We start from the raw sequence: 19854 nt of genomic DNA on the forward strand, positions 1-19854 counted from the left end.
ATAACGAGTGTGTAACTGTGTGCGTGCGTAGTGTGTGCGCACATGTTCACAAATGCTTGCCTGTGTGTGACTGTGTGTGTGTGTGTGTGCGTGCGTGCGTGCGCGCGCGCGTGTAGTGCTCCTCAGAAAGAAAGCAGAGCATGACAGCAACACGATGCAATGTTAACACTAACGGAGCCAAGAAGCTGACAGCCAGAGGAGATGCAGGCAGCCTGCTGCAGCAGACCACCGCACTACATTAGAACGCCTCCAAGGACAAATATGGATGGACGTTGGTGAAAGTAATGTTGGAATTTTTTAACTTTTCAACACAACCTTCCTCTAACATTACTATAAGCATGTCAAGAATGACACCTAGACGTAATGGGGGCCCACTAGCAGGACCGTTGCGCTTTAGAATGAAAGCTGCAATCCGGGACACAGATTCTTTTGAATAAAAATTTGCTTTTTTCTGGAATGGTAGAGCAATGGTTCTCCAAACTAGCAGGACATCTTTGGAGGTCATATCATATTATAGGAGAGCTTACCTGGCTGCCTTCTTTTTGCCAGAAGACCGCAGGTGGAGGGTTGCCCTTGGTGCCACAGAGGAAGGTTACGGTGCGCCCTGGGGCTGTGATCTGGTCCCGCGGTCGTACCACAATCTGAGGGGGAACTGCACAAATAGGAAGAGAGAGAGGATGCTGAGAATCAGATGAATGTGCAAAAAAATGTAGCTTGTTGGCTTTGTGTGTGAGCGTGCGTGTGTGCGTGGGTGTAGAGCGATTTCATCGCTCGCTGTTGATCATACAAAGCAAGCACACACACTGGCATACAAGCAAACGTGCCCACTCGCATACTGTATGTATTAACATCTGTTTAAGTTGTGTTTAAAAAAAGTGAAACCAATCCAACACCACTGTTTCCATCTACTCATAAATGCATAATTTGTATAGCCTACTTTCTATTTCTATGTGAAATTGTTTTCAGCGAGTGGCCTGTTCTGTCCTTGACATCACAGTAATGTAGCATCAATATGCAAGATAATGTACTGTAGGTTCGGCAATTTATGAACAACATTAATCAATCTGCTGTTTCACATAAACGGACACTCATGAGCAAAACTAACTCAATGTTGTGATTCTTCACAGTGCGTTGACTCCTGGGCTTATTTCAGTACAAAGGAATCAAATGTCTTTCGAGCGGCATTAACAGAAACACCGGGGAGGCATTGATGAGCTACGGATCCATAAGAGAAAGCTCACTCTATCAGGAACAGCTTAGTTAGGAGCTGATTGCCAACTGGTGATTGGACTGGCAAGTCACCGTCCAACCAGACCAACTGACAGCAGTCATTAAATCACATTAGGAGGTTTGATTTGTGAATTGTAATTTCCATGGGAAGCCGGCACACTATTCTCGCAAGGCTGGAATGGAAGCAGAGATGGAGAGAAAGAGCCAGAGAAGCAAATGGCGTTCAGAAAGACTGTGCTTAGCTTTAGCCATCAAATTATGATCTGTGGTTTGGCATTCTGTTTAGCCCTCTGACTACACATCACAACATATTTAACGTTACTGTCGGCCGTTTCCCGAAACATAGATCCATGTGTTACATTTATGTTAAATCTTTTAATTCACACTTTCAGGTGATGAACCGACCTTAGAATTCTCTGCTCCTTATGATGTTTCATGAACACATGTGGGTTTTGTGTTAATTATTAAGGCTCTCTCTAGAAGATACCAAATATGACTTGTAGCAGATGAACCAGAAGTCAGCATGTGGCTAAGGGGGAGGTGGATTCTCTATAAAAGACTTAGAGGTGGACTTTAATCGATGAAGACTCCAGTTGCATAAACTAGCCTGGCCTAATCCATCTCACAGATTGCAGTGCAGCCTATTAAATAGCTCAGAACGGAGCCTAAATGGGGGTTTGTGGGTCAGCCTTTTAGATCTTGGGTCTTAATCTGATGAGTCTTTGAATAAAGATGGTGGACGACGGGGGCACAGATAGACCAGCAGATCTGCTCAGATTTTCTCTACTGGCCAATGACACATTCCCATTTGACACAATCACACAAAAAAACACGAGCATGGAACACACACGCACACGCACACGCACACACACACACACGCACACGCACACACACACACACACACACCTCCTGATTGCTATTGATTCTGTAGCAAGCCACTGGGCCTTTCTCCACAGGGGAGTGTGAATGCATAATGATGCCCTGGACCAGCCCTAATTGATTTCTCATCTTCCCACCTGATCTCCCGCTTCTACTTCATTTTCAATCTCAATCAGACTTGAGAGAGAGAGAGAACGAGTGAGAGAGAGAGAGACAGAGAGCGAGATGGAGGGAGTGTAGGAGAGATTGGGGTCTGAGTAGAAAATAAAGTGATAAAACAGTGCCCTAAGTACAGGTGAGAGCGAGATAGGAGAAGTAGAGACTAGCTGAGTGGGTGTAATTAAGAGAATAAAACAAGAGGACAGGATGAAACCAGCTGGCTGGACCATGTGAACCAGTCCATTTAAGACAAATAGCTAAGGCAAGTGAGCTCACTATTTATTTTATATTTTCGTAATATTTCTGGACTATTTCTGATCATTTCTGACATGCCCAAATAGGGACACTCTCACTCTCATTTCCTTGCAATTCATCTAACCGCTGGGGTTCAAAAGTGACTCTATTCAGTTGATCAAGTAAAGAGTAATTGCGCTCCAAGAAACGCATGATGTATGCTTAGTTGCGTGCGGGTGTTGTAACCCTATACAAGGGGTTTTCAAAGTGGGTGACGGGGCACCCTGGGGTGCCGCGACGGCGGTCCAGGGGTGCCGCAAGATCATTTGATAATATTTGGAATTTATTTAGTCTCATTTTAAATTTGAAGTACTAAGTTATTTTCAGTCAGTTGAGTTCTAACCAAAAGGGCTATTATCTCAACGTTTTCCTCGCAACATAATCACTAAAATATTGTCACTGTCGGGCAGAAACCTTGTATCTCCAAGCTTCAAATGTGTACGTCTTTTGGTAAAGAAAAGCCCTGCTTCATCATACAAGACTGTCGCACAAACGTAGTGAAAACAGCCGATCTACAAGCACTCAACGCCTCGCGATGCAAGGCGTTGTGTGCTTGTAGATCTGCTGTTTTCACTAGTTTAGTACATTTTATAGATGATAAATACAAAACGAATGGTTTTGGACATACCGGTACAATGTTTCCACCCGACAACAACGATATGCTACGAATATAAGGTGCTGGGAGTGAAAATTATAATGTAGTGGTGCCTCGGACTAAAACAAATATTCATGGGGTGCCCTGAGACAAAAAAGTTTGGGAACCCCTGCCCTATACTATATACTGTACACAGGGCCAGGGGTATAAATATAAGTATGCCATTAAGTAGTTGGTGGGCTGCAGAGGGGTATTATGGGATACGCTTGGTGCAGTGTTTTACTTCGTGTTCAGGTAGAGCAGAGTGTGGCCACGCATATTGACGAGCAGTGATATATTTTATCTGTTTACGAGTGATACAGAAGTTAGAACCCTGGCTGTTCACGTGTTTACTTGGAATTGTTATTAAATCACCAGTTCTCCAGCACGGACTCCTTACTTATTTTAGCATAGAACAAGTTAAGGATTACCCTGCAAGGAAGAGGAGGACGGTGGTTATAGTCGATCTGCATGCTTGTGAGATTGTAGATCGACTAATTTCGGTGCGCGACACCCGCACGCAACTAAGTGTAAATCAGGCTTAATGCGGCTAGTCACGGGAGGCAGATCTTCCATTTCAAGTCTCATTCAGAGGAGTGGAGCTCCATTCACAGCTGAAATGAGCAACAAAAAAAAGAAAGAAAAGAAAAAGCCTAACTAACAAATATAATGTGGTGTGAAGAGTTGTAAGACTAGGTCGTGATTTATACTTGGATGCACATCGTGTTTTGCACCGAAAATAGCGAGATCTATAAGCTTGCAGCCCGACGTGTTGTGAGCTTTTGGATCGGCTACGTTTGGTGTAAATCAGTCTTTACACCTCCCCCAACACTCAACTCTCTCTCTCTTTCTCACACACACACACACACACACACACACACACACACACACACACACACACACACACACACACACACACACACAGACACTTCACACTTTATCTTGTGCGCTGTCCTCCCCATCACTGTGTGAGGGACAAAGGTAGTCTCTTCACAACCAGCGGGAGGGTGGGGGTGCGGCGGTGCGGTGGTGTGCGGGTCCAATGCGTCAGCCACGGGATAAATCATTGCTAAAGGATGCTTGGCAGAGGTCAGTGAGATCATGTCCTGGGATCAAATGGCCAGCCACCCGCTGACCCTAAAGGTCAACCCCAAACACACTCCCTCATTATTTCACATTTTGAGCCGTGGAAGATGGGCGATTCACCGTGCTACTCTTCAGCTACACTGTGAAACACTTAACGTCAATGTATCTCTGACAAATAAATGGCTATATTACAGTAACACCTAGAAAAATGTATACATATTTTTTCTTTTTCCTTTCTGTTTTCCTTCCATTCCAAGGCTCCGTTCTACACTGATGCAAGGCTTGAAAAGTTAGAGAAATAACAGCCTCCTCAGATCTTATGCAATTTCTCCCTGGGCTTGTGCACACCCACTGTACATACAGATGTCAGTAAGCACAAAATACATTGTTTCACTAACACCAGGCTGTGCATGCCAGTTGATGGAAAACATGCCAATATTTCCAAACATTCCTCTCTCCTCCCTGAGCCGATTTCATTGCATTGAACAACATCCACGTGTTAGTTTAGAATATGGCAGTCTTTCAGTACTTCTTTTTGTTTATTCTCTGTCTGGAGAATAACATTGTCTGATTTGAAAAGGCAAGCCTGCACACTGCCTGGGGCTGTAATAAATAATTAGAGAAAATGGGGGCGTGTGAGTGTGTGTGTGTGTGTGTGTGTGTGTGTGTGTGTGTGTGTGTGTGTGTGGCGTAACACTCTGAGCTTTAGGCTAGATTTAGGGCACAGAGAAACATTTGCATCCTCATGAGGCATGGAAATAGATGGAATGAATTGTAACAGAGCAAATGAAATATACATGACAACATTAGCGAGAAAGAAAAGAAATCCAACAGAAACTCAAAAGAGTCTCGGAGGCTATTTGCTCAGCACGTCTCCTGTACTTTCTCAACAGCTTCTCTCTTTGGCTTCTCCGTGTTAAATGGTCCTTTAAAGCTAGGCAATCCAGTGAGGGGTCAAAGTTACCGTATCATTGCATTTTAATGCACTTCAAAGCATGAAATGGTTTTACAAGACGGTGCCGAAGATAGTACCCTGGAGAAACAATCGATTTATGGATTATATTCAAATGGCCAAGACTTCTCCCAGCTTATCAGCTGGGAGGAGCAGAGAATTCTAAGGTCGGTTCATCACCTGAAGGTGTGAATTAAAAGATTTAACATAAATGTAACACATGGATCTATGTTTCGGGAAACGGCCGACAGTAACGTTAAATATGTTGTGATGTGTAGTCAGAGAGGGCTAAACAGAATGCCAAACCGCAGATATAGACCTTTAAAAACATTCTCACCAAAATGATAGCGACAGAACTGTATCTAGTCATTAATGTGACGGCGCACGGAGCTGTCTACCACACCAGAGCTAATGCATAATTTATACTCCACCGTACGATGGAGTGACGTGCCGAAAACAGCCAATTTACAAGCTCATGAGGCGTCACATCGCAACACTTGGTGAGATTGTAGATCAACCGCTGTTGGTAGGCCGGCCCCATTGCATGGCAAAGTGTGAACCAATGTGAATAACGTTGTGAGGCCAAGTCAGGCTGATTACTGTTACAACATAATGAACAAAGAATGAAAGAAACACTTGAGTTGCGAAAGCAAAAGCCTGTTCTCGATATGACAGGTATTGCATCTGCGAGCGCACTTAAGCGAGCATAAAAATAGACTAAATAGATGTATGGTGTGACTCCAGGTTAAATCTTCAGTCTCTTTGATATGATTTATGGGAAGGGGTACACTAGTTCACTGATGTAAGCGAAGAGACGGGCGCGTGCGTGCGTGCGTGCGTGCATGTGTTGTGTTTTTGTCCTCTCTTGTACAGGATATCGTCTCTGTCGGGTGGAAACCCCACAAGTGGATCTGCTATTTTATCTTTAAAACATTGGAAAGTAGTGAAAATAGCCGATCTACAGTACAAGCACACAACTGTAGATTGGCTATTTTTACCATGATTATGCAACACTCTTCACTCTTGTGTGATGACGTATGGCATTAATATATATTTCTTTTACATTAAAATTTGAAATTTTGGAGATAAAGGTTTCTGCCCGACAACAGCGATATACAACTGCTCAAAGGTGTGTGTGTGTGTGTGTGTGTGTGTGTGTGTGTGTGTGTGTGTGTGTGTGTGTGTGTGTGTGTGTGTGTGTTTTGATCAGCTTGTCCCCCCACATACTGCGTAAGACAGATCAGAGTGAGATTTGTTCCAGCGCTGTTACATGGACGACAGCCTGCTGTTCAATCAGACTGCACACTCAGTGTTTACAACCACACACACACACACACACACACACACTGAAGCTGCCTTGCATCAATACAGTTACTGATACACACAGAAGGGAGCAAATTCCACCCCCGAGCAGAGCCTCCTCGGGGACCTAGATGCGACAGGCAGCTGTCACAGTCCTATGCAGCAGCAGACTGCGCACGTATACATACGCACACGCCTGATTCAACACGCCATTATGCTGCCGCTGCTTTAGCGTTCAGTCAGTGGGGGAATCTGCTTAGCGTCATCTCTAAATGTGACACACACATATAGATGGTACATGCCTGTAAGCACCTCCACTCACATGATACCCTTTTCCTGTTATTTCCTCCAAGAGGAAAGGAAGGCATCGTCCTGGCTTTATATGGGTATTGCATTACACGCACGCCATAATCCGTTTATTCAATTTGTGGATCTACTAAAAGTGGAGTGCATGCAGCCTTCTCAGATTTACGTATTTTAGACCAGACATGAGTTTATATGTAGGTTCTACTGTAAGCCGATAAAGCAGCTCCATACTTTTTAATACAAAGAGTTGCATATGTGAGAGAAAAAAAAACTAACATATCGTCGTTGTCGGGTGGAAACCTTGCATGTCCAAGACCGTTCGTTTTGTATTTATCATTTTAAAAATGAACTAAACTAGTGAAAACAGCAGATCTACAAGCACACAACGCCTCGCACCGCGAGGCGTTGTGTGCTTGTAGATCGGCTGTTTTCACTACTTTTGTGCGACAGCCTTGTATGATGAAGCAGGGCTTTACTTGGTGAAAAAAACGTACAAACTTGAAACTTGGAGATACGAGGTTTCTGCCCGACAGTGACGATATGCTACCGTACAATTCTTTTCCTCCACTGTCTTATTAATGACAGGGCACAAGGCATCCTTTCTCAGAGTGTCATGAAGAAAAGGGAAGAGTCTCAACACTATTTATGAAAAAGCTTTTCACAGGTTCGTCATACAGTACCTATACTGTAGCTTACTTTTGCAACAAGGGGCTTGAGGTGGTGGTAATAACATCAAGGGAACCCACTCAGGCTTATGGCCTCCCACTGCAGTAAACACACATAGACATAGCACACAAGCTAAGTGATTTTTGGAACCAAGTCACTCATCTCTTTATTCTATTATTGCTGTTGTGCCATAGGGAGGAAACTCTCTTATAGCCCATTTCTCAGACACTTCTGTGAAATTGCTTTTTGTTTCTTCAATTACTTGTTGACCTTGCAAGACGGGGCTGAAAAGGCACACACCCTGCAGACAACAACCAAAAAAAACAACTTCTATGAAAAATCACTTCTGTAAATCAGACTTTGTTCTGTTTAATAAGAGGCAGAGGAGTGTTTCTGTGCTGCACATTTCCTCACATTCTCATTTCACATCTTTGCCTTTAAATATAATATGAAATAAGCTAAAACCAGCGTTTGCTGCCAGACAGTAGAAATAAAGCAATTAGAGACATGCGTCATCAATTTGCATCATACATAATTAACACACAAAGCTTTGAAGCTTCACAACCCATCCCGCAGACTGTTGACACCACATACCATCTCCTGAACTGCTTTTACAGTCTCTTAATTTAATAATTAAGATCCAGCATTCATTTGACTTCAATGCACATCAATAGTAAGTCAGAGTTCTTACAACAAGGCTGTGCCAAATATAACACTGCCGTTTTACCCACCACACCTTTCCAACTCTATCTTATTGTTAATACTTTATGTGTGATGAATAAAAACAAGGACAAGTGCTATATATCGTCGCTGTCGGGCAGAAACCTCGTATCTCCAAGTTTCAAATGTGTATGTTTTTTCGCGAGGTAAAGCCCTGCTTCATCAGACAAGGCCGTCGCACAAAAGTAGCACACAACGCCTCGCACCGTGCTTGTAGATCGGCTGTTTTCACTAGTTTAGTTAGTTTTTTTAATGATAAAAACAAACGGTTTTGGACATACAAGGTTTCCACCCGACAACGACAATATAGAGCCTCTATCTAGAAGAGTGAAAACATGATTGGACTGCAGTCACGGAAAATCAAAGACTTGTTCCAACAGCATTTCCAGGGCCACTTAAATGCTTATTGACTTCCCCACCCATCCTCATATATGCCAATCATTAGAATGGCAGGTGGTGATGATGGTGGTGGGTTTTAGACACTAACCCACCACCCCCCTGTTAGTTGGTGTCATGATTGCAGATCAGATCAATAGAAAGTGCACATGTATGCAAAAATACATGCACAGCGCACACACACACACACACACACACACACACACACACACACACACACACACACACACACACACACACACACACACACACACACACACACACACACACACACACACACACACACACACACACACACACACACACACACACACGCTTGCACGCACACAATATCATGCAAAGATGAGATGAAATGGCATACTTACTGACTGGACCCACTGGAATGGATGTAGAGATGTGGAAAAGGGATGGAAAAGAAAGATGAAATGAGAATGAGATGATGGGGAATGATTCGTGAGTCGCCATAAAAAGCAATGCAGCCAGTGGCTCCTGATCAGCAGTTCTCGCCTCCGGCCCTCGGGGGACCACTAGTACTGCCACCAGGTTTTCCATTCCATCTACACTACAGTATCTGATTCATTGCGTTCGTGTGGTGTTACAGGTCTAACACCCAAAGGTGGAATAGAAAACCTGGAGCGCTGGTGATCCCCGAGGACCGGAATAGAGAACCACTGCTGCTCTGGATGATAATACAAATAATAACAATGGCCGAGTTTCCCAAATCGATTTTTAGCCCATCGTAGCTCACTTATGGTCGTAGAGACCAAGCCCCGACCGTTATGTTCCCGTGTTTACATGGGTTCGGGCAGAGCGACCTAATTAGCCCCCTACAACTACACCAACATTCAGATTTCACAAAGTGCTTAATAAAGTCTCACACCTGACTAAATACGGTACGGCATTCTATAATTACCTGTATCCTCCGTGTTCTTTAATAAGAAGCCTTTTTATCCGATCGCGTTCTGTTTTCCCATGTATTTCCTGGCGTTCCCCATGCGCACCAACCCCATTGAGATAAACAGACAGTGATCGGATAACAAGGCTTCTTATTAAAGAAAACGGAGGATACGGGTAATTATAGAAAGCCGTACCGTATTTAGACAGGTGTGAGACTTTATTGAGCACTTTGTTTGTGAAATCTGAATGTTGGTGTAGTTGTAGGGGGCTAAATAAGTCGCTCTGCCCGAACCCATATAAACACGGGAACATGACGATCGGGGCTTGGTCTCTACGACCATGCGTGAGCTACGATGGGTTTACGATGGGCTAAAATCGCTTTGGGAAACCCGGCCAGTGGCTGTGATGTGTTGCAGACAATAATGACAATGCGGCGACATTTCAGAGCAGCTGTGCGACAATCTCGTTCACTGAAGATGATCCTTTAAGACAGTGCTTCTCAACCTGTGACCAGGGGGGACCCCACATTATTTTGGGGGGTCCCCAGAAGATTAACTAAATGTGCAACATTGTTTTTTCACTCAACAGTAAACAAACCAGAAACCAACATAAGGTTTAAGTGTATAGAGGGTATACTATCCGCACATTTCTAAAGTGACAATTTAAGGACTTTTTAATAGCCTCCCTCTAAAATGACGAGTTAAACATTGGCCAAATTGTCAAATATTAGAGGCAGAAATTGTGAAAACAGCCGATCTACATGCTCACAACGCCTCGCAACGCAAGGCGCTGTGAGCATGTAGATTGGCTATTTTCACAATAGAACCGTGTTATACAAAATGTAATGCCTCAACTCTTAGTGCTCGTCAGGGTGGGGGGGGGGTCCCCAGTTAAAATATGATTATTTTGGGGGTCGCGGCCTGAAAAGGTTGAGAACTAATGCTCTCTAAGAATCCCTGGAATGTTGAAGGATTGAATGGTAATTTGTTGCCAATTCAATGCAGATTCTAGTCCGGAGACTAGAGAGTAGGTGTCGTCAGACTGGCACTGTGTGGACCCTGATGGGGGGATGTGAAAACTCAGGTGAGGAATACAAAGGCTGGGTTCTGTGGTGTTGGGGCGAGAGACGTGTGCTTCTTTTCTCAAACCCATTGATCTTCCTGTGTGTGTGTGTGTGTGTGTGTGTGTGTGTGTGTGTGTGTGCGTGCGTGCGTGCGTGCGTGCGTGCGTGCACATGTGGGTGCATGTGTGTTATCCCTTTTTAATACTGCAATTGCACACGGCATGGTCACACAATCCTCCTTAAACCAACAACAGCTGTCACTGAGAATAAGCCCCGTATTTTGCTACAAAATCCTAATAATAAGTCTGTGATTGTGTGCATGTGTCCGCGTGTTGTTCAAAAACTGTATTAAAGATGTGTGCCGAAAGTCAGCGCGGGTTTATGCTCACATTCACGTGTGTGTGTGTGTGTGTGTGTGTGTGTGTGTGTGTGTGTGTGTGTGTGTGTGTGTGTGCGTGTGCGTGTGTGTGTGTGTCTGTTCAGCTTAGACTCTAAATATGCACTGCAGCAATAGCTGACAAGACGTATTAGAAGGCCTAACTAAAATGATTGACTTTGATTAAAAAAGACAGCTTATTTATCCAAGTGTTGTTCTTCAAAGGGCTGAGCTCCTTCTAGAGGAATTTCAATTCTTCTTGATCTTGGCTTCCGAGTTAAACTAACTGATGGTTGAAGGCTCCCAATAGTGTAAAATGAAGACACGCATTATAATTTGCCAAGATGCGTGTCTGTCAGTTGGTTTTCAGAGTTTACTTTAGCGGTAGCTATGTTAATTTAAACTGCATGCAAATATGGATTCATCTAGCATTATGTATTTCACTGTGTGTACCGCTGCTCCCAGCTGGCACAAGCTTATCGCTGGTGGATTTAATATATAACCTGCCTGACAAGCAAGGACACCATAATGTATTTTCTGTGCTTTGTTATTTTATTTTCTTCTCCCTTGCAGGACAGAGGTGCTCATACTGTATTGCCGTAGCGGGCAGTTGATCGCTACTCATGGCATAGACCTAAGTAGGTGAGCCCTTATACTTTATATTGATCGTCCAAGCAAGGGGGGGGGGGGGGTGAAGACATATTGCAATCCTAGATAGACAGGTTGAAGAAAATTGTAATTGAGTTTGAAAATCCTAGACGAGAGTAAAGATTTTCACACTGCTCAGATCTGTCATTTGCGTGTGGACAGTAAATCCTTAGGTTTCATTTAACACTAATCTAACACAATTTAACAGTCATTTTTACCCACACTACTGGGGATTGATTGTTACGTACACGAATATACTGTCATAGACCTATATATTTATATTCATACCCGTTATTAGCTCATACAAAATGCGAGTCACAGGCTGTACAAGTGTTGAGATCCTTTTGGTTTTTGATAGTCCTTACCCACAATATCTACGTTACAACCTTCTTAATTGTATTTTGTATTCTTAGTTATAGCTGTGGTTTTTGTTTGTTTTTTTATCTGTCTTGTGTTTCGTGCCTCAAAATGTATCTTGTATCTTGTGTGAGATACGTTTGGAAAGAGTGTGTTCTCATTTTCTTACCATGAACTTGCAGAGTACCCGAGGCTTCAGTCTTGCCCACGCTGTTCTCTGACACACACGTGTAGGTGCCCTCATCCTCGGCCCTCACCTGGGTCAGGCGGAGGCTAAAATCACTGCGAATCTCAAATCTGAAAATGAAATTAGACACAATTAGCACTTAATGTTCTTTCACTTAGGTGCTAGTAAATCATGAAAAGCTAAAGTAGGATATTGTACAGTATATATTTAGCTTCATGGCAAATGTCATTAAAAAATGCCCACGCATTTGCGGCTTTGTAGATCGGTGCTATCTTTGAGAACGGATTTTCTTTCCCAGATAAGTTTGTATAGAAACACAGACTGCTTTCTGACTTTCCTTTTTCTGTGAAAATGTGCACTGCTGTACCTTCTTATTGTCATCAGGTCCTATTGATTAGACAACCTCAAGACTTCACATCTAATTACACCAAATAATGTTGTTGATGAGGACAGTTAAGTAGAGAAGTGACGTGATCACTGTTTGGAAGAGGCCTTCTTTACCAAGGTGCTTAACTACCAACATATTACATAGGATGCTTTGCACAGCTTGGTTACAAATGTAAACGGCTTGTGTTCATATTTGGAAGCCTCAGTAATGTCCATAAATCACTTGAGTTGTGAGAGGCCTGCAGTTTTCAGGAATGCCCAAGCCAAGAGCTAAGGCATTGGCAAAATTCTGTTCACTGTCTGTGATAATTGGCAGTCGCCATATACAGTATGGAGGAGGCGATGTTTACTATCCAAGTTTGTGCATATACCATTGTTTGTGTTCAAGAATGTCTTGTTAAATGTGACCGCAAATAAAGATGTTAAATGTGCGTGCGTGCGTGCGTGCGTGCGTGCGTGCGTCTCACACCTTGCTCGGGGCAACTCTCCCTCCTCTCTCCGCCAGCGGATGGTGGGAGTGGGGTCTCCATGAACCTCACAGAAGAAGTCTACGGTATCATCAGCCAACACCACTTGATTCACCGGCTGCCTGATGAACACTGGCCGCTCTGAGAGAGAGAGAAAGAAAGAGAGACAGAGAGAGAGAGAGAGAGTGGGGGGGGGGTACAGAGACAGGGAGTAAGAGATTTAAAATGCTCTCAAATGTTATCATTACGTTTGGAAACGTAACTTTGGTCAATACCTCACCTTCAATAATACCTGTTGGTATTGTATTTTATATCGTTGTTACCACTGATTAGTCACCTTTACAACAACTCAAGGTACAGTATAACTTGTAAGGATTGGTGTAAAAGTTTTGTATTTTTGTAGCTATCTGGCCACTTTGGACAAAGACAGATTGCATAAGCGGAACCAAACCCCAGTGGTATCCTTTAAGAATACCCAGAACAGGGCCTTAGAGGAGCTGAAGCAGAGATTTTAATTATTCTTGTCCCCCCTCCATTCCGTTGGATCAATATGGGCTTTAAAGCCTATTACATTGCAATTACTGCTTTAACAGCAGCAAATAAGAATAGAAGATAGAGAGGGAGAGAGAGAGAGATGAGAGAAACTGATGCATTTTAAAAGAGTTAAAACGAAGGACATCGGAAAATGGAGCGTTCCAAATTAAATTAATTACGCAGACCAAGAACACCAACAGGACCACTCACTAAAGTTAAACTCAGGATCTTGCTGTGTAAATATTGTGTATCTTACCCAGTGTTGATTTTGTTGAATAAAAACTAGACTAAAACGTTAGGGAGGGACTAGTGGAGAAGAGGCCTGCCAAAATACATTTCAGTTGACTAAATCAACTGCAGATTTAGTCGCCTAAAATCTTATGATATTTAGTCGACTAAAATTAGACTAAAACTAAAACATTTCAGGTTTGATTGATTGAAGACTTTATTAGAAGTTTGCATAGAAAAAGGTACAGTTTCATGACGGTACAGTTCACTGGTACAAGGTCTACTAAAAGGAGATCCTAGAAAAGCTTATTTCCACAGGAAACCATTTAAGTATCTCATATAACATTGAATGACAGACGAATAGAACACAGTACTATGCAGTAGATATAGTCAGTAAAAAAAAGGGGAGGGGAGGGTAGGGCTGGGCTGGGCTAGGTTTGTTTTTACCAGTTGCGAACGGCTGCTGCCTGTAAGTGGTTTTTCAGGGCGATTTTAAAGGATGCTAGTGACAAAATTATGACTAAAACTAAATGACATTTTATTCAAAAGACTATGACTAAAACAAATTTGCTGTCAAAAACAACACTGATCTTACCAGCAAACCAACATTACATTTATACCCAACACAAACCCAACCCAGTACTGAGAAGGTTGTTAACTAAACAACTCACCAAACACCACCAGCTCAGCTGGGTCGCTGTCTTTCTCCCCGACCATGTTGGTGCCGACGCACACGTACATGCCGGCGTCGCTTTTCCGGGTGTTGGAAATCATCAGCTTTCCTCCACGGATCTTAGGGAGGTGATGGAGGAGAGGGTGAAGATTTACACACAGGGGCGTCACAAGGGGGAGGGGGGGGGGAGTGGGACTGAGTTACTAGGGCCCACGGTGGAGGGGCCTTAATTATTTTATACTTATAGCAGATATGCAAGGTGCTCACAGTGAGCTTGTATATCTGCTATTTTCCGACAGTTAAAGCACAAAATAATGCGTAATAATGCGCTCCCAGTCTAAATGGGTTAAACCCACTCCACCTATGAAGAACATTCATGGGGGGCCCGCAGTGAATCCTTGTACCCTGGGCCCAGAATTTGGTGCAACACCCCTATTTATAGAGGAGCGGAGACAGATGAGGAGATACACACATAATACACTGTAGAGGCCACTCTGTCATTCTCTAGCAGACTCAAGAAGATCCTCTAAGCAAACTGCTGTACAATGCATCTTTCACCACCATGTTGGATTATCTGGCTGCACACACTGACTCATCATTTTTAGTCTGACTCATCATTTAAAACGCATCTGTTTGTGGGCGTACGTACGCACGCGTGTCTGTGTGTGTATGCGTGCCTATGCGTGCGTGTGTGCGTGCCTTAGAGCTGTGAAGATTCGCATCAGCAGGAAACATAATTTGAAGGGTTTTCTTAGGTAGGCGGCATTATATTGAATAAACAGCCTGAAGAAATTCAATCAAACGTCATTCAATATAATAACATCACGTTGTAATTCTATTCATATTGCTTTCCAATTGCATGACAATGAGGGAATTGCATTAATTCCTGATTAGGGGTTTACAATTGTTGCTAATCAAATTGTCAATGCCATCAATGATAATGCCAGCACCGGAAATGCCATTTATTGATCCTTCTACAGATGAACGGAAATGACAAATGGGGCAGAGCAAGCGACAAAAAGCAGTCCACTCAAATACTACCAATTGAAAATGCCTTTAATAATGGATGACATGGGGCGCCCGCTGGCCTAGTGGTCAAGGCGCATACCACATACTAGGCTATGATGCCTGCTGGCGTCGCCGGTTCGATTCCCGATCCAGACGACCTTTGCCACATGTCATTCCCCATCTCTCTCCCCATTTCCTGTCAGTCTACTATCCTATCAAATAAAGGCATAAAAGGCCCAAAAACAAATCTATATAAAAAAAAAAAAAAATGGATGACATTTGTCTGTTTTAAGCATGGCTCATACCTGCGAAAACAGCTGACCTACAAGCTCATGGGCTTGTAGATCTGCTATGTTTGGTACACGGTATACATTTAGAGAGAACACATGAATCATGGCCAAACTTACGGTGATCCTCTCATCGCGGTCGTTGACACGGATGTTGTTCCTCTTCCAGGAGATGGTGGGCTCGGGGTGTCCCCTCGGGGGGACGCACTCCATGACGGCCGGCTCACCGGCCGCCACCACCACGTCACTTGGCGTCTGGCGGAAGTCGTCTCTGAGGACTGGACAAAGACAGAAAGAGAGAAAGAAAGAAAGGGAGGGGGGAGAGGGGAAGATTAAGGATTTTAATATGTTTCTTTGATTGTTTATTATTACACATGCTGTTTGAAGGAATACAAGTGAGGAATAGGGCACGTTGGCAATCGAAGTTCTAAATTAATGGGTTCAGGTTTTTTCTTTTTTTTTCTTTTTTTACATGAAAAATTATTATCAGAATGTGATAGGCCTATTCAGAATATCACAGTAGTAGAGATAGCCAAGCCAATAAGAAATAATACGAAATAGGTTACCAGTAAACACTAACAGTTAATGGTGACCGTTAACAAGTAGTTTTTAAAATGCGCCAGAACAGCTTGGAGCTGACCGAGACAGTTCAGCCCGAACGCGACGTGCTCCGACGCAGTCACCAAGTCTAATCATCGTCCGTGCAACTCCGCTATACATTGAGCTTGTTCATCAACAAAAGCGCAACAGTTCTCCGATTGGATTGGATTTTTTAAGTGTTAGCCTACGTGTTAATGCGGTCACGCATCAACGATTTTCAATGGACAAAACAGCGCATTTAACACATTTCCTACACTGTTTTAGCTGGTTAAAGGTACAGTACGTTCGATGGTCCGATGGTCCGATTGTTCGGTTTTTATTAACTCAAACTCTGCCCTCAAAATACCCCTTTGTATCCCTTCTCTGCCATGCCCGTAGAACCCGTAAATGTAATAAAAATTAATTAAAACATTTTTTTTTATCGAAGCGGAACTAAAATAGGCCGGAACTAATGCTCCGTGATCGGTTTCTACATGGACACATTATTGAGCGGACAACCTAACGTTGAGTCCCTGAACCGGAAGCGGATGTCCGTCCTCTATTTTGGCCCGTTAGCTTTCTGTCTGAACTCTGCGGCTTACAGATGGAGAACTTATTGATCAATTGAAAAACTTTCAACGGATTTGAGAAGCTGATGGAATACGCGAACACACGATGCATAGCATCGATCCACGCACGATGGGAACTGGACGAGCGCCCACGTTAACAGGTAGGAGAAGCCGGGCAGTGAAAGACATAGAGAAATTTACGGGCTTTACGGGCGTAAACTACGAATGAGTTAAAGTAATTAAAAATCGAAGGTTCGATGGTCCGTTCGGAAAATCCCCCCCGAAGTTCGAATCCCTAAAACAGGGTTAGATTACAGCCCTAGTGAGGACTGACTGCAATGTTACAATCAAAACATTTGCCTCAGATTGTTCTACTAATGTTTTGTCGTCTACCTGAACACAGCTGTATAAATGGTAAATGGTAACTGGCAACTAACTCAAAGCACAATGTAACAAATGCAAATTACACATCACATAACATTACCGATGATGTGACTATAATGCGCACGCGCGTGTGTGTGTGTGCGTGTGTATGTGTGTGTGTCTGTCTGCACACGAGTGTGTGTCCCAAAGGTCTTCATTGAATCTGTGCCCTGTGTGTGGCATCAAGTCATCAATAATGAAAGCTCGCCTATCTACCACACACAAAGTAGATGAATTATTCAATCTGTCCCACACACACACACACACTCCTGAAAAATGCACATGCATTAGATATTCACTTGTAAAACATAGACAGTCAAACAAAGACCGCATATAAACCAGCTCCCCTCAATCGGAGGGAGCCATTTACAATTTGAGTCCAGAAAACAACTCTCTCACTCACTCCTTCCCGTCAGTCCATTCATAATACATGAGGGATTTGGGCTACGGTCAGCCAGTTCCACCCCCACCTGCCTTTCCAATTCATATTGGGAATACTCCATCCAAAAGCTTGTGGTTGCTACCCGAAGGCATGGCGGCTTCAGTCTCCTGAGCTCCGTGGATTCTCTCAGGTTACAGGCTTTTGTTGTTGGAGGATGAAGCCTCGACATTCACCATCTCTACCTTGAGAGGCTAAAGCCACACCGGCCTGTAGGCTACAAGTCTGGTTATGGCCACTCCGGGGATTTACAAAGGCAGAGCGTATAGCTACCTGACTCACTGAGCAGGATCAGTGTCTAACCCCCGGGCATCCTATCTGTCTACAATGTCCTCCAAACACCACCTTCTCAATCTCAAATATGGAACCCTTACCCGCCCCAAACATTCTATTTCAGCTCTTATCCACTCACGGGCATTTGAACCTTCCAAAATACGAGCACTTTTCAAAAAACATTGACTGTAGTCTGTCAAATTTCTTCGACTGCATCATTTTCCCTCTCATTTCTCTTAAAAGACCTTATTTTATACGTAGTCTTATGATGCCAAAATGTGTATGATGTTGACGTGGTGTGGCTATTTCCATTATCAATAAAATGTAATAATAATAACAATTTATATATACCCGTCTTGACCAAAAATGGCGTCGCCAGGTTGGAAGTGGTTGAAGTCAAGAGCTAAATTTGGGATTTGGTCATCAAGGACTCTGTGGATGATTAAATTATGTAAATGTCCCTGCAGTGCGAGTGATGAGTGGAGAACTGCAGGATTTAATTAGTAGAACTGACAATGTTATTTGAATGTTAAATTATTTGTCAAATTGTATTCAAATGTACATTATGTAAATGACTCTACATATGGTATATGCTGCTCTTTATTTGTGCTTATCTTGGTTCATGAGTTGTGTTTGCATTTGTTTTAGTTTTTACTTCTGTCGTTGTAGCAATGTAGTATCGTGCTTGTTTCAATGCGAGTGCTGACATCATGTGTGAGTGTGTGTGTGCCTGTTCTCTCGTATTCTGAATTACAATGTTAATGTCCCGGTAATGTCACAGGCCAGTAGGGGAGGGTCACTGCCTCATTTGATTAATGACACGCCTCCTCTAATGATGGCCCAGACAGGCCAACAATGCCCCAGGACATTACCATTATCGTCAGCACCATCCACCCCTCCATCCATCCTTCCTAGGGATGGGACAATATGAAAATGTCACATCACGATTATTGTGACAAAAGAAATCGCGATTTATGATATTATCGCGATAATCAAAATCCACTATCCTGGGGCGGAACATTTGCCCAAAAAATAGCCGATCTACTCGCAACACGACGCGTTGTGAGCTTGTAGATCGGATATTTTTTGGCAAAGACATTTGACAGAAGACTGTATTAACTACATTATATTATAAGTACCTTTTACAAATTATAGAGGGTTTAAGTGGTACCGGATATGCAGCTCGGAAAATAAAAGGTGAATTGATCCCAGTGCATGACGGAGGACGATATCACGATAAATTAAATCTCCACAATACGATTATCGTGAGTGTTTTTTATCACGATAAATGATAATATCACTTATCGTCCCATCCCTAATCCATCCATCCATCCATCCATCCGTATGAACCAGTGTCCGCTGCAACTTAAGCCAGGTTTACAGTCTGTTGTACGACAGAGCTGGAAACTCTTAGGGGTACATTGTGTCTCTTTGTCTGGAATACCTTGGTCTGTGAGAACCAGACCAGCCTATCTCTGTATCTATGGCAATGAGTCAGGCCATGTGCAGTGAAGGCCATTTCTCCAGCTGTCAAGATAGCGTGGCGTCCTCTTTGAGCGAGGGTGTTTGTTTGCAGTGTGCGTGTGTGTGTGTGTGTGTGTGTGTGTGTGTGTGTGTGTGTGTGTGTGTGTGTGTGTGTGTGTGTGTGTGGGCGTGTGTGCATCAGGTGATAAATCAGCCTGTTTTGTTTATAATCAAGGTCATGGGAGAGAGACGGGCACATTGGTGTTAAAGACTAAACAGGCCATTTCTCATTCCCTCATCAGGTAATAGAGCCAACACTTGGTGTTCCCTGATAACATTAAAGCTGCAATCCGTAATGCTCGTTTCATATC

General features: G+C 43.3%; 1 protein-coding gene across 1 annotated transcript in view; it reads right to left on the reverse strand.

Annotated features, from left to right (window-relative positions):
* The window catches only part of robo3 (roundabout, axon guidance receptor, homolog 3), a 245976-nt gene that overhangs the window by 36399 nt on the left and 189723 nt on the right, over positions 1-19854 (reverse strand). The window contains exons 5-9 of the mRNA XM_080749930.1: positions 15857-16014; positions 14440-14560; positions 13009-13147; positions 12135-12262; positions 528-652 (exon numbers count right to left, since the gene is read on the reverse strand). Coding sequence (XP_080606056.1) covers positions 528-652; positions 12135-12262; positions 13009-13147; positions 14440-14560; positions 15857-16014 — 671 coding nt within the window. The remainder of the gene's footprint in view (positions 1-527; positions 653-12134; positions 12263-13008; positions 13148-14439; positions 14561-15856; positions 16015-19854) is intronic.

Source organism: Nannobrachium achirus (genome assembly GCF_963921795.1).
Source record: "Nannobrachium achirus genome assembly, chromosome: 19".
In the NCBI taxonomy this organism is placed as follows: domain Eukaryota; kingdom Metazoa; phylum Chordata; class Actinopteri; order Myctophiformes; family Myctophidae; genus Nannobrachium; species Nannobrachium achirus.